The sequence below is a fragment of the Coloeus monedula genome (assembly GCF_965178545.1).
Source record: "Coloeus monedula genome assembly, chromosome: 13".
Taxonomy (NCBI): Eukaryota; Metazoa; Chordata; class Aves; order Passeriformes; family Corvidae; genus Coloeus; species Coloeus monedula.
The window spans coordinates 14,665,552-14,678,465 of record NC_138793.1 but is presented as its reverse complement, the minus strand read 5'-3'; the positions used below and the strand labels follow the sequence as shown (position 1 = coordinate 14,678,465).

The 12,914-nt window shown below is 47.5% G+C and overlaps 1 protein-coding gene across 1 annotated transcript; it reads right to left on the bottom strand.

The window, feature by feature from the left end:
• Positions 1-416: 416 nt before the first annotated feature.
• Positions 417-12,239, bottom strand: DRC7 (dynein regulatory complex subunit 7; the record flags this gene model as incomplete). Its single annotated transcript, XM_082290118.1, has 15 exons — positions 417-530; positions 1,229-1,330; positions 2,414-2,524; positions 3,595-3,810; positions 4,696-4,922; positions 5,406-5,534; positions 5,803-5,931; positions 6,433-6,508; positions 7,306-7,416; positions 8,129-8,347; positions 8,670-8,813; positions 9,126-9,320; positions 10,463-10,588; positions 11,458-11,632; positions 12,106-12,239. The coding sequence occupies 15 exons, from the start codon at positions 12,237-12,239 to the stop codon at positions 417-419; spliced, it is 2,208 nt and encodes a 735-aa protein (XP_082146244.1).
• Positions 12,240-12,914: the final 675 nt, after the last annotated feature.

Below are 12,914 nucleotides of genomic sequence, written 5' to 3'. Positions count from 1 at the left end.
GAGCCAAGGTCCCATTCCAATTCAGTCTCAAAAATGATGGGGTTTCATGAGGACACAACTGATGTAATTGCAGATGGGCCTTAGAAAAAAATAGGGGAAAGGAAATGGTGCAAATTCATTAAAATCTCCACAAATGTGATGATAGTGAAAGATTTATTGCAGGCAGCTCCAGAAAAGGAATGAAGAAATCAGTAATGCCTGAGGTGCCCAGCCAGGAGAGGATTCTTGAGCACCATTTCTTTAAGTTTCTATTGTGCCAACTGCTTTTCTGTAGAAGAAGAAGGGGGATATCAGAGAAAAACTGCAGTGGGACATGGACTAGAATATTTTACAGAGTAGCTTCAGTTTCATGTTCTGGGGGGCTGACTGATAAACCTCCCCTGCTAAGGCAGTCATTCCCAGTCCCTGCTGAGTCTCTACAACGAGGAGTTGGTTGCAGTGTGATGGGTGAGGGATTCATCTTCCCCTCTGATGAGCTGATTCTTGTTCTCGAAGGAACTCTGGGAGCTCTTCTGCTCCTCTTTCAGCACCTGTGAGGGAACAAGCAACCAGAAGTCAGGGAAATAGAGAGGAAAGTGAGGAACAAAGGCACACAAAAGCACAACTCAGAATTCAGGGAGCTGAGATGAAGGAAACCACAAATTGGAGCAGATTTATTTTTGAGGAGGCAAAAAGTTTGAGATGAGGTCTTATGAGAAGAAGAAAACAAGGGGAATCAAAATGTGGAGCAGGAAGAGGCAGCAAATCCAAATGTGTTGCCTCACTAGGGTCAAGAAGCCCTGAAGAACCAAAGCATCTGTGATTGAGATAAGGACTAAATTTCACCCTGGAGCTATTTTGTTCTTTGATCTCACATGCTAATTACAAATAAATATATATCTATATATACAGGCATATTTATGGCTCTCTTAAAATACTCCCCCCATAATCCCTATTATCAACTAAACATTCTTAATTATTTTCTTTATTAACTAAACACAGTAACACAGTAATATTTCTTGGAGATGCAAGTTTTTCCAGAAAGTAGAAGGTGACCATAGCGTGACCATCTTATGTTTCCCTGGGAGAGCAATTGAAACTGTGCTGACTTACACTGTACTGTGATTTGTCCCAAAATATTTTAATGATATTAAAAGCTCTTCAGAGATAATTCCTGAGAGAGAAAGAGCTGACTCTGGATTTCTTTGACCACATGTATTGAATGCTGACATTAATGAAGTTTACCTACCGTGGCTTCATGCTGTTGTCCTCTCCTTGCAGTGTTATACATTGAAACTGACAATTTAATATTGGCTTCTTCATGCTCACGGACCGTCAAAATATTTAACATCTTGCAAGAAATCAGAAGAAAGACCCCTCAGCATCCCCACAAAATGACTGTACCCTTACATGCTTGACCTGCTAACAGAGCAGATGCTGCATACAAGAATTGTAGAATAAGGTTAAATATAGATCTGTACAAATATGTCCATGTCCTGCTGATAGATCAAGCTGATAGTAGTCTTAATTTTAGATTGTTACTCTGTATGAAATTCTTGAATCCAGTTATTGATATTAACCATTAAGAAAGCTTTTCTGGCATCACAGTTTTGGCACTACTTTAAAATTGCACAGATAGCTTTGGCTTATTCTTTGTCTTATATAGGATATGCAGCACAAGCAATGGGAATATTTTGTCTGTTGATACATCAACACTGAGAAATTCGGCAAGGTGGTTCATGGGGTCACACTGAACTAGCCTCAAATTTCTGAGGAAAAAATGCGATTTTTGCAAAGTTGTTCTTAATTATTACTTATATTCTGGGCTAATATAGTTAAGCATTCCCTCTGCAGCTCCTTCAGGGGTTTCTCTTCCTCAAAAAACATTAAAGAAATCCAATAGCTGTGCCTCCATCTGCTAGAATGGTTATATTTATCATGAAGTTATCACAAAGAACATGGATGTGTTATACCAGTCAGTGTGATTAGCAGTACAAGCAAAGTATTTTATGAAGTATTTCCCTACAGTTTCTCACTCAACAAGTCACTTCAGTATTTTGGATAGGATTTCCTGGCAATGCCTAGTACCTAGATACAGCACTACGTACAGTATCCTTTCCTTTTGGCCTCATTCCTGGGCAAATGGCAGATAGGCTTCCAGATGCCCCAGTTCATATATTGTCATTTGCTCTCTGAAACTCTTCTTCAAGGGGGAGGAAGAGTAAGAGCAGGAGCAGGAAAGTGTGTGACTCTCCATAAATACACTACAGCTACGTCTTCACTGAACAATGCCTGGGTAGCAAGCATGATAATTCAGCATGGAGACCAGCTTTCTCTTTTATCACAGTTTATGCTGAGGAGGCTTTGGCAACCAGTCAGCTGAAACTGTTTCCACACCTGATCAGCCCTGACACTGTGGACACCTCCCTCTTACCTCTGCTTCAGAGTCCCGGACTTGTTGCTTCAGCAGCTTCTGTTCTGCTCTCAGCTCCCACAGCAAGTTGTACAGATGGAGCATGTTCCTGTGTTTCTCCGGGGCCCACGGCTGGAAGCAGATAAGTCAGTGAAAAACAGCAGCACTCTCTGGGTACACAGGATCGGGTACTCTGCTGACAGAAACTGGCACAATCCTGCTATAGCCAATAAAGCAACCCTAATTTCCATCATTGAAACATCGAACCCATGGTCAGCATGGGTTTCTCAGACTTCATTTTGATTTGGAATCCATCAGTAATGTGAGCCAGATGGTATGTCTTGCACTTTGCTGATGCTGCTGTTTTATAGTTGGAATGAAATTAGATGAATAGGAATGTATAGAAACAGAGATGAAAAAAATGGGACTCCTGTAATGGTGTTCTGTGTATTCTCCCCAGTGGGAAACAGAAATTAAAAAAACCCCATAACATTAAAAAAAAATGCCCTATTTTTAATCTCTGTTTGGCTTTTTAAGGGTAATTGTGCAGCATCTCTGCAGAATTTACTGGCAGACTTCTGCCTCTGGTTACAGACTTGCATTGATGATGTTAGTGGGGTGACCCCTCACCCCTGATGAGATCATTTGGCTTAATGGCAGCACTCCCTTTTTTGGGGAATACCTTTAATTTAAGGCTATCTATCTATCTATCTGCAATGTATTAAGCCTCAGCATCTTGCTCTGCATCTGCAGGGTAAACACTGGGAGATTTAAGGAATGACAGGACTCAAGAAGCCCATGGCAGAAACAGAACCACAATACACAGTGTCTGCCTTTGCTGCTCTGTTCTCTCTCTTCTTGAAGAGGGAACAGCAGAGGAAGTTTCAGCTTCCCTGCCACGTATCTGCAGAACTGAGCCCAACAGCTGCTGAACCTGCATTTTGCAGGATACCAGGGAATGTGGGATCTGCCTGATGACCAAATCTGGGAAGATGACCTCAAGCATGGCTAGAGCAGGCCTGTCATGCCACATTATGTCCTGCATTCCCAGTCACTCCCAGCATGGCAGCACATCTGCCAGGCAGTTGGTGTTGTCAGCCTGGAGGTGTGCAGGTGGAGTAGAGGGGCAGCATGGAACATGTCATGCTGGTAGTTCTTCCACTGACATTTCACCTTCCCTTTGTGTCTTGTGATCTTCATACCTGGTATGTGACAGAGTTTTCTCGGCTCAGGAAGATTTCGTCTTCTCTCTTCTCCCTCCCTATTACTCTGCAGAAAACCACCTTTGAGGCAATGGTGTCATGAACCTCGAGGTGATATGTCAGCTGGATGATATCATCTATGACCATAAAGATACGTTCCTCTATATCTTCGTCAGCAGGCTTTTCTGGATTTCTATGGAAATACTCCTTGATTTGCTAATGGACAGTGAAAAAAAGATATGGAAGCAAGTTAGAAACACAAAATTGGCAAGATTTACAGATTTGAGTAAAAACCCATGGTAAAAACTGTGCTTTTCTGCCTGGACTTGCATCTCTTGGCCAATGGTCCTACTGTTCTTGCATGTGTCTTAAAAAAACCCAACCATAAAGCTGTTTAAAGCAATACAGAAGTCTCCTATTTGTGGAGTTGAGTATGCTTTCTGAGCTCCAAGTTAGCTTGGGATGCATCCCTGCCTGAGGGTACTTCAGGAAGCAAGGTATTTTGGAGAAAAGCAAACTTTCCCACATTTCCCAATATAGGGAAGGAAAAGGTAGCATGTTGGGTGCTAGTTCAAAGACAGGCCACTGCATGGCTCTGTCTTGGCAGGTGATGTGTCTGAGCCATACACACTGCCAGATGTCAGATTTCCTCCTCCTGTTCTGAAAACCAGATCTGATAAGAGGAAGAGGTAGATTACCTGCCTGTAACAAATCAGAGTGATGGGACAATTCATCAGGAACCTAAAATTATATTAGTTTGGGCTCAGCACACAAAATCATTTTCCTAGTTTTGAATCTTGTGAAAATTTTGTTCCAAAGTCATGGTCAGGTTTTCTTCTTTCCTCTGACACACAGTTTCCAAGCCTTAGTTTCCCAGTTTAATTCTAGGTGCTCAATGCCATTTCTGACAACTGGTCACACTGTAGCTGTCTGTCAGGCAAGCAACTGTGAGACACAGCAGCTGAACAATGCTTGGATGTCTCATCTGGAGTTTTACCTCAGCCATGCCCACTGAAAATGAACTCAAGCCCCAGGCAGTATGTTTTACATACTATAAATATCAGAGAGACACATATTTTTCTGTTCCTGCCTTGGCCATACCACTATAGGCCGGGGGTTAGCATCAGTTCTGATGCCAGCCGTTTGCATTTTCTTGTCTCTTTCGCCAAGCTCTATGTGCCGCATGTGCAGGAAGTCCTCCCGCCCCACGAAGTACTCTGTTATCTCAGTAGCATTTTCAAAACGTTTCCAGAGGCCATCAACTCGTGCTGTATGGTAATACTCCACTGTGTGTCCAGTCTCAGGTTCCAGCGACGTGTAGGAGTGAGCTAAGAACATATCACACACGTTTTCAGAGTTAGCAGCCATAATACACTGAACACAAGCGTGTCCAGGGGATGTCTCATTTTCTTCAGCTTTAGCAACAGATCTGATGCAGGACTTACCCCCAGCTGTACTGAACAAACATAATCTCTCACTGAACACTGAGAGAACAAACATAATCCTAAAGAGAAAGTTTCAGCTTCTATCAATTCTACTGATAAAGGCAGAAATGTATTACCCTGATATACATGATAACTATGTATTTTTCTAATACATAGAACACTACATAGCTGGGTAAGCACTGCCCAGGACTGCAAGCCACCAATCCAACTCTCTACTCTTCACTGGAGACCATTTTATTTGTCTAGGCAATTTATCCCACAAGTATCCTGTCCCCCCACCTTTCAGCTTTGGGCTTTTGCCACTGCTAGAAAGGCATCCTGTGGAATCCCGTCAGCTGCAGGGGCTGCCCAAGTGAGCTGGAATACCTTTAAGAAGGAGGGGGTGTCCTGGCCTGAAATAGTCTGTGATCAGCTGTGTTTGTTTATTCACTTCTCTCATATACAACAGGTCTTCTCGATGTTTGAACCACTCCTTCACCTCCACTTCTTCAGTACCTGGCAGTAGACAAGTCATTTTGCAACCTTAGGTCACCCTGTTGGAGGTGGCAAAATTCTGATGAGCTCTAGCAATGCTGGAAAGTTTAGGGGCTCGACAGACAGTGAGCGTGATGAAAAGGTTGAGGATATGGTAGATAATTCCCCCACAAAGGTGAAAGGAGAATGAGAAGAGAGACTCTGTCAGAAAGCAGACCACCTCCCCCTCTCCATCAGCGTGCCCCAGGCTGTTTGCTCAGTGTGTGGACTGTTCATTTGTCCCCCTTACAGTCTGAGTCTGTGTAGACAGTGACACGTTCCACCAGCCCATCTCCATTCGCATACGCCGCCCATTTCTCTAGTTTTGCTTTATTGTACAGGATCACCTTCTTCCCCTGGGAAAAGGGATTCTCATATTCTGCAGTGGGCAAGAGAAATGTCAGACAAATTGACTCCCCTGTACTCAGCCCAAAAAAAAAAGAATTAAGAGGGAGAAAACCATGGTCTAAGGGACACTATGCATTTATTTATTGCATTCTGCTGCCAATAAAGCTGTTCAAACCCTGCCTATTGTCCTTTAATGTTATAATGGTATAATAACTTTTTTCTCTCCCAAAAAAGGTATTTGATAATGCAGGGGCAGTTCCTTGTGGGTAGCAGTAACAGAAAGACCATTCCAGACAAAATTCCCAGCTGGCAGGAAAACACAGCGTGGGTGTGGGTGTGTGTCTGTGGAGGATGAGAGAGTGCAGCACTGAGGGCAGCCACTTGAACCAATAGCTGTTGTGGCCTTCATCTATTGTGCTTCACTGTTACTGTTTGACCACCCTGAAGGGAGAACCCAGTGAGATAAACAAATGTCCCAAATCCACTGAAAGGTCAGCTGGGGGCAAGCAAAAGGCAAAGGAAGAATACATACCTCTGCAAGATACCTTAATTGGGGCTACCCACGATAGTGGCATCTCAAACCTCATGTCTATTTCCTCCTTTTCCTGCTGAAACAGAAGAAGAGATTTGTGGTTTTGGCAGCGTCTCTTACTGTGCCAGGAGGCATTTTGGTTCTGGTGAACCACAGTGATCAGAGCTCAGCTCGTGCGAGGCTGTGCTGGTCCTGAGGAACACCATGGCACAGTTACGACAGCACATCCCTACTTGAGCCTGGTGAAATGATCTTCTCCTGGCCACTGCTTGTGCTGGGCCAGGGAATGAAGGTGGCAATCACCAAAATGACCAGATTATTTGATGTAGACCCTGGAGGGCTCTTTGCTCCCCAGTTATGGGCACAGGCTGCGAAGAGTAGAGAGCAAGAGGGAATTGTTATTGGCATTCCTCCGTCCTGCTGTGCATGGCTGTTTTATCATGGTGTCTTCTCCCAACAGGACAACATTTTTTGCTTCTAGTACACAGCACTTTTTGTATATTGACATACATTATTTCTGCATTTTGTTGGCAGCTCCACCTTGCAGTCAGAAGGGGAAAGTGGCCAGCACAGAAAGAATGTCCAGAAAAATCTCGTTCTGGATTTTATTTTTTAAAATTTTTTCACCCCAAATGTCAATGCACTGGAGGCTTACAGAGATCCCTAGCCACTTATGACACCTGAAGTACCACTTGGGGTCCTGCTTCAGAAAGCATCAGAACTCTTCAAGATTGAGAAGGAATCTCAACTTGGCCAGAGTAGAAGGGGTCTGACCTGGAGAGGGCAGCAGGCAGGCAGACATACACGGGCCTACGGACACACTGGTTCCAAACAGTGTCCCCAGTGTACAAGAGCATCGCTTGGGTCACTCACCATGTCATCTGTGTCTTTCTTGGGTGACTCTGTGGGCAACTGAGAGGGCTCGTTGCTCTCTGAAAACATAATTTCCCAGCAGATAGAATCACTCAAGTCAAAGCTGAGATCCTAGGGCATACAGGAAAAACACTTTTAACTACAGGGCATTGTCAAGGGCCTGACACTAAACTTGACCACTGCCTCAATATGTCTGTGGTGCTCTGGACCTGCCTGGGTGTCAGAGACTTTAAGGACTCTAGAGATCTGGACCTCAGTGAGGTGAGCTCCTCAGACCCTTGGCTGGCTGGTGGGACCCCAAAGACTGTCCCTGTGCCTAGAGGTTGCAGAACCCATTCCTCGTGGTGTGTCTTCCACAGATGAGAGGAAGTGGCTGGGAATACTTCTGCCTCCTTCCTCGGAGCAAGCATGGCCCCAAGGGCAAGCTGATCTAACTCAGACCCTCACCTTCCAGACTGTGTGTGTGCTGGGGAGTAGCTGAGGTGTGGGAAGAGCCTAATTGAGATCTTACCTGCCTTGAACCACGCCTGACGGACCCAAAACATCCTCTGCCTCAAAAGCTGTTGTTTGAGAGAATGACTGCCTAGCCTAAAAGCTGAAACTCTAGCACTGTAGGGATTTAATAGAGGTGATCTGTATTTGCTAACTCAGAGTCTGGGATGTCCTGGAGTAGTTCCATAGTCTATGTAATCAGAGCAACATGACCAAAACTAACACAAGGAATGGTTAAGTGGAAACTGGACCACTACAGGTCTTGGACTTCCCCAGGACTCAGGTTAGCCCAGCTGTCCCTCACACGCCCAGGGTACTAAGGGCTCCCTACCTTGCAGCCTTGCCGGCAGTCCTGCATGTTCACCCAGTAGTTCCTGTGGTTCCAGATGCTCTCAATCCCAAGGAAGCACTCATCCGTGGTGCTGTGGTGGTTTCCTGTGAACGGGTTGATGAAGAAGGTCTCGGGAACCTTCCTCTTCCCAGACAGAAGCAGAACCCATGCGTGCACCCGTAAGCCGTGCAAAGGGTCTCGCTTGGGCTTTTCCACCTCCTGTAGCACAGAGGATACAGCAATAGTTATTGCCATTTTATTGCCACTATAATCCAACCCAAGGGCAATCTCATCCTTTCCTCTGCCCACTTCTAAAGAACTCCAGGCTCTTAATGCTCTTTAAAAGTGAGCTAGTACATACCCAGCACATGTTCCTGTGCCAGCACACACTGTGCTCCTGGAGGCCAAGTGCTCATGGCCATGATCAAGGTCGTGTCATACTTCACAGAGGAGGGTGTGAGCTCCTCTTTTTGGCCAGCCATTACCTGTGTCTCAGCTCTCCTTCCTGGAGCTCACAGGAAGATGGACCTTGCTAACTCACCATGACAACCTCCTCTTCTCTTTCCTCCTCTTGTCCAGGTTCAGTTTCTTCCTCCTTCTTGTCCTTCTGCTGAAGCTCAAACTTGCTCTGTGGCTCTAAAGGGTACTTAATTCTGTACTTGTTGGGGTCCTCCTCTTTTGGTTCCTGCAAAAGCAGGGTATTACTATGAAACCCAGCAGAGATCAAGAGAAGGAAGTAAATGTATGGCTTACAGGTGCCTCCCAGTTCCCAACACTTGGCAGTTTGCAATATTGCACCTGGTGAGCAGAAATTCAGTGAAGCCAAAGAGGCCTTGTAAGGAACTGTAGAAAATCACTCAAAAGATTCCCTTGGTGAGGTCCCGGGTACAGACTGAAACCCAGTGTGGACCCCTAGCTCAGCTCTGGAACTCACTGGACATGAACAGGCTGAGCATGCGTGCTGGGCTCCTCCCTGCCTGCTCACTGCAGGTCTCACCTCCAGTGGCTTCCTGAGCAGTGGGCACACCTCCTGAGTCTGGTCCAGGGAGCACATTTCACGGGTGGCATATCCATGTACACAGTAGGCATCGTAGCCAGCCCCGATCAGCAGGGAGCACAGCAGCACAGTGAAGTCAAAGCAGTTCCCTCGCTGGTATTTCAGGATGGTGGTTGGGGAATAGAGCGAACTGGGCTTGAAAGAGAGAGATGCAAGTTCATAGTGCTTGTCATATGGAGCTGAAACATGCACCAGGCAGAGAGCGGGGGAGAGAGGCATTGCCCCCATCCCTGGGTTCTGCACACATTGGGAATCTGTTATATAACATTCATTTAAAAGCCACAGACTCTAAAAAGTCCCCTCCAAAGTGATCTGGGGAAACTCTGACCCCAAATCTGGTGACAAATTTACCCACAGGAAGAGAAGGGCATGCCAAACTCATTAAACTGCTGAAAACCTAATGCTAATCACAATCCTGGAATGGGATTTCCCTCTATCTCCTGCTGTTCTGGCTGCAGTATTTCCAAGGAAAACACCCATAAGCTAAATTATAGTTCACAGGAGGAAATATATTTCCTTCTGGCCCTCACTGGAGAGCAAAAAAAGATCAGTACATACATACTGCATACAGAGAGGTTCTACTCCCACTCAGATCTCAGACATCACCTAAGGTGATCAAGGCAGTCTCCATCTGCTAAATAGAGATACCTTCTCTGTGGTCACAAAGTGCCAGAGCTCATCTTGAGACCTTGGGACTCTTGGGACAGCCTGCAGCTGGTGTAGATTGTTTGGGTCACTCTGCAGTCCTTGCTAGCAAGGAGTGTGTTCTCTTAGCTGACTCTCATCAAGAACTTGCTGCAACTCTGGCATTATCCCTTTTTGCTAACCTAGAAATCTCCCTTCAACCATCCCAAAATATCCCCAGATATGGCAATAGAAATGCCTAAAAGTCCCTAAGAATGGGTCATGGAGGTCAAGTATCATCCCCTAGGGTTTATGTGCTCCTCTGTTCCAAGGTGTCTTGGTTTTTGGAGGGAAAGCTTGTCAGCCATTGCCTCCCACAGTACACCAGCTGCTCATCTGGGCTGGCTGAAAGCAGGGTCTGGTCTTGAAGAAATGGTGTTTAATTACCTAGAAGGTACCACACTGAACATGCACCGGGACTGTGGGTCCAACAGAGTGCACAGGGGCTGGGAAAATCAGGGGGTTGCCTAAATAGTGAGGGGATGGTGGAAGTGTCAAAGACCTCTGTAAGCCCAGCCACTGGGACCTCCCCACTGAGAAGTCCTTCTGTCACCTCTGTTATGTCTCTGATGGGACTGCAGCCCCTTTCTTACCAGTGTGATTGGGCACTTGAGGGGCTCCATGATGAGGTAATCACAGACAAAGCTGGCACAGCCTGACCAGTAGTACAGCTCTGGGAAAGGAAGCAGGGTTGGCCTCAATGTCGTGCTCACAAACTTCTGCAAGGCAACAAGAGGATTTTTGGTTATCCAACAGGCCCTTAGCAGAGTCTCCTGCCCAAAGCCATCCTCAGACCACCCCTGGATGTTGCAGCTCATATCAGGACCTCCCTAGAGCATATCAACAGCATCAGTATCCCTCCTCTCCAGTTCCAAGATGGAAATTTCATGGAGTTGGGAGGTCGTCTGCTTGCCTGTGGCTGAAACTTCAAGCTCGTCTCAGACACATTCCCGATGTGAGCCAGTTCTTCTCTTCATTTTCAAGCAAGTCAAATAACTACTGCCCTTTCTGGCTTTTACATCCTCCAGTGTTTTTTTTTCTTTTTGCCTTGCCTGTTAATGATACAACAAATTTTGGGGAAAGCTAGTACACAGTAACAATTCCAGGTGCCCAGGGGGAACATCAGGTACAGAACTCGACAACAGTTGTACAGCTTGGGCCCAGCAAAAACAAAACCAGACCACAAACTTCCACATTTACTTCCTTCCCTGTAACTTCTGTGAAGTTCAGAGTAAGATCTAACTCTGCATCCATACTCCCTATCTGTGGCTGAGCCTGAGCCTTATCTATTTCATGTTTCTTTTACTTCTCTTTATGTTTCTGTGGTCTCTCCTGTTTCCTAAGCATCACTCTGCAGCCCACATGGCAACACCACCACTTATATGGCACAATGTGCTCATGGATTTGGACAGCCAGGGTGTTCCCAGGGTTCTGTGTGCCTGCTCAGGGGCTGTGGGCTCAGCCAGCAGGTTCCCATTCCCTTTAGCCAGGAAGGAGTGCAGGAGGGGCTGCTGTTCTTTCACAGCATTTGGCACTATGGAAGCCAAGTGCTCCGTGTGCTGTGGGCCAGCCCCACAGCACCCCATACCTGCACACCACACTCGTTGACTGGGTGGACGAAGAGCGGCTTGCGGTCAGGGCACAGGTGAGTGTACTGCTCGAGGAAATGGTCGGCAAGCTGCAGCAGTTCCTTTTCCTGCCGGGAATTTGTCTTGTACGAAGATGGTAAGTGGGATGTGTCAATGGAGCTCCAGTCAAAACCACTTATGTGGCAGGGGGAGGCAGAGAGACACAAGTAATAAGCCAGGAGCAATACAGGCAAGGTGACCTGCTATCAAAACATGGCAGGGCTTCCCTGTTTTACAGGTGAAAAATGGGGACCATATCCAAGGATACGATTTTGACACAGCCAAACATCTCTGGAGCAATGGCAAGCTGACATATACCCAGAGTCTCAGGGGATCTTTATACAGTGGTGAATGGATGTACAATCAACCAAGTTACCTTGTCTTACTTGCACATGCATGCTCTTGGACAAACTCATCAGGCACATGAAACTTGCTCAGTCCCATCCCTGTGCAGGGGGACCACACGTGCCATCCACACCTGTGCATCCATCCACACCTGTGCATCCATCCACACGTGCCATCCACACCTGTGCATCCATCCATACCCTGTGGGCCCCAAAGGGAACGTCTCTGCTCATCCCAGCCATGGGCAGACACACGTGACTTACGGTACATCACTTGGGACAGAGGCTTCCTCCACAGTTATATCTGCCTCCAAGTCATCGAGGAAATCACTGCTATTTAAAGAGTTCGCGTCTTCTGGTGTTTGCCCCACTTCCTCCGTCTCCTCCAGGGCCTCCATTCTGCCTGGCACTACAGGAACGCACACACCAGGTGAATTCAGGGGCGGGACCCAGCTACACAGGAACAGAGAAACACATCGCGGCCGCAGTGGTTTGGTACATGAGCATGGCTGAGCCAGCCAGAACCATGAGAGTAAAGGGAGAGCACGGAGTTTGGGCTGGGTTTGGTAAATAAGGGGCCCTGTGTTCCTGGACACCCTAAGCGTGGCAGAGCAGGCAGAGCCTGGCTCGGTAGGGCAGAGCACGTCCCCGTGTTCAGAATGTGTACCCCGTGTCCTCCCTTCTGCCGGGGGTGCTGCTGGCGGGGCAGGAGCTCCATCAATCCGCTGGGCACCGGCCGTGCCCCAGCCGCGCAGGGGCCTTGGAGGGAGCGGGACGCTCTGCGGAGCCGGCAGCCCCCAAGGGCAGCGGGGGCCCTGTATCACCCGCCGGCGCGGGCGGTGTTCGTGTGCCGTCCCTGCGGTCAGGCTGACCCCGAGCGGGGCACACGGCGGGCACAGGGAGGCACAGACCTTACCCGGGGGGGCCCCGCAGCGCTCCCGGCCCTGCCCCGCGCGGCCGCCCCCTCACCCGCGGCTCCAAGGGCAGCGCGGCCGCTCCCGGGCCCGGCGCGGCTCCGCAGCGCTCACCTTGGCAACGCCACGGCCGCGGCACCGGGCACAGGGACCTGCGGC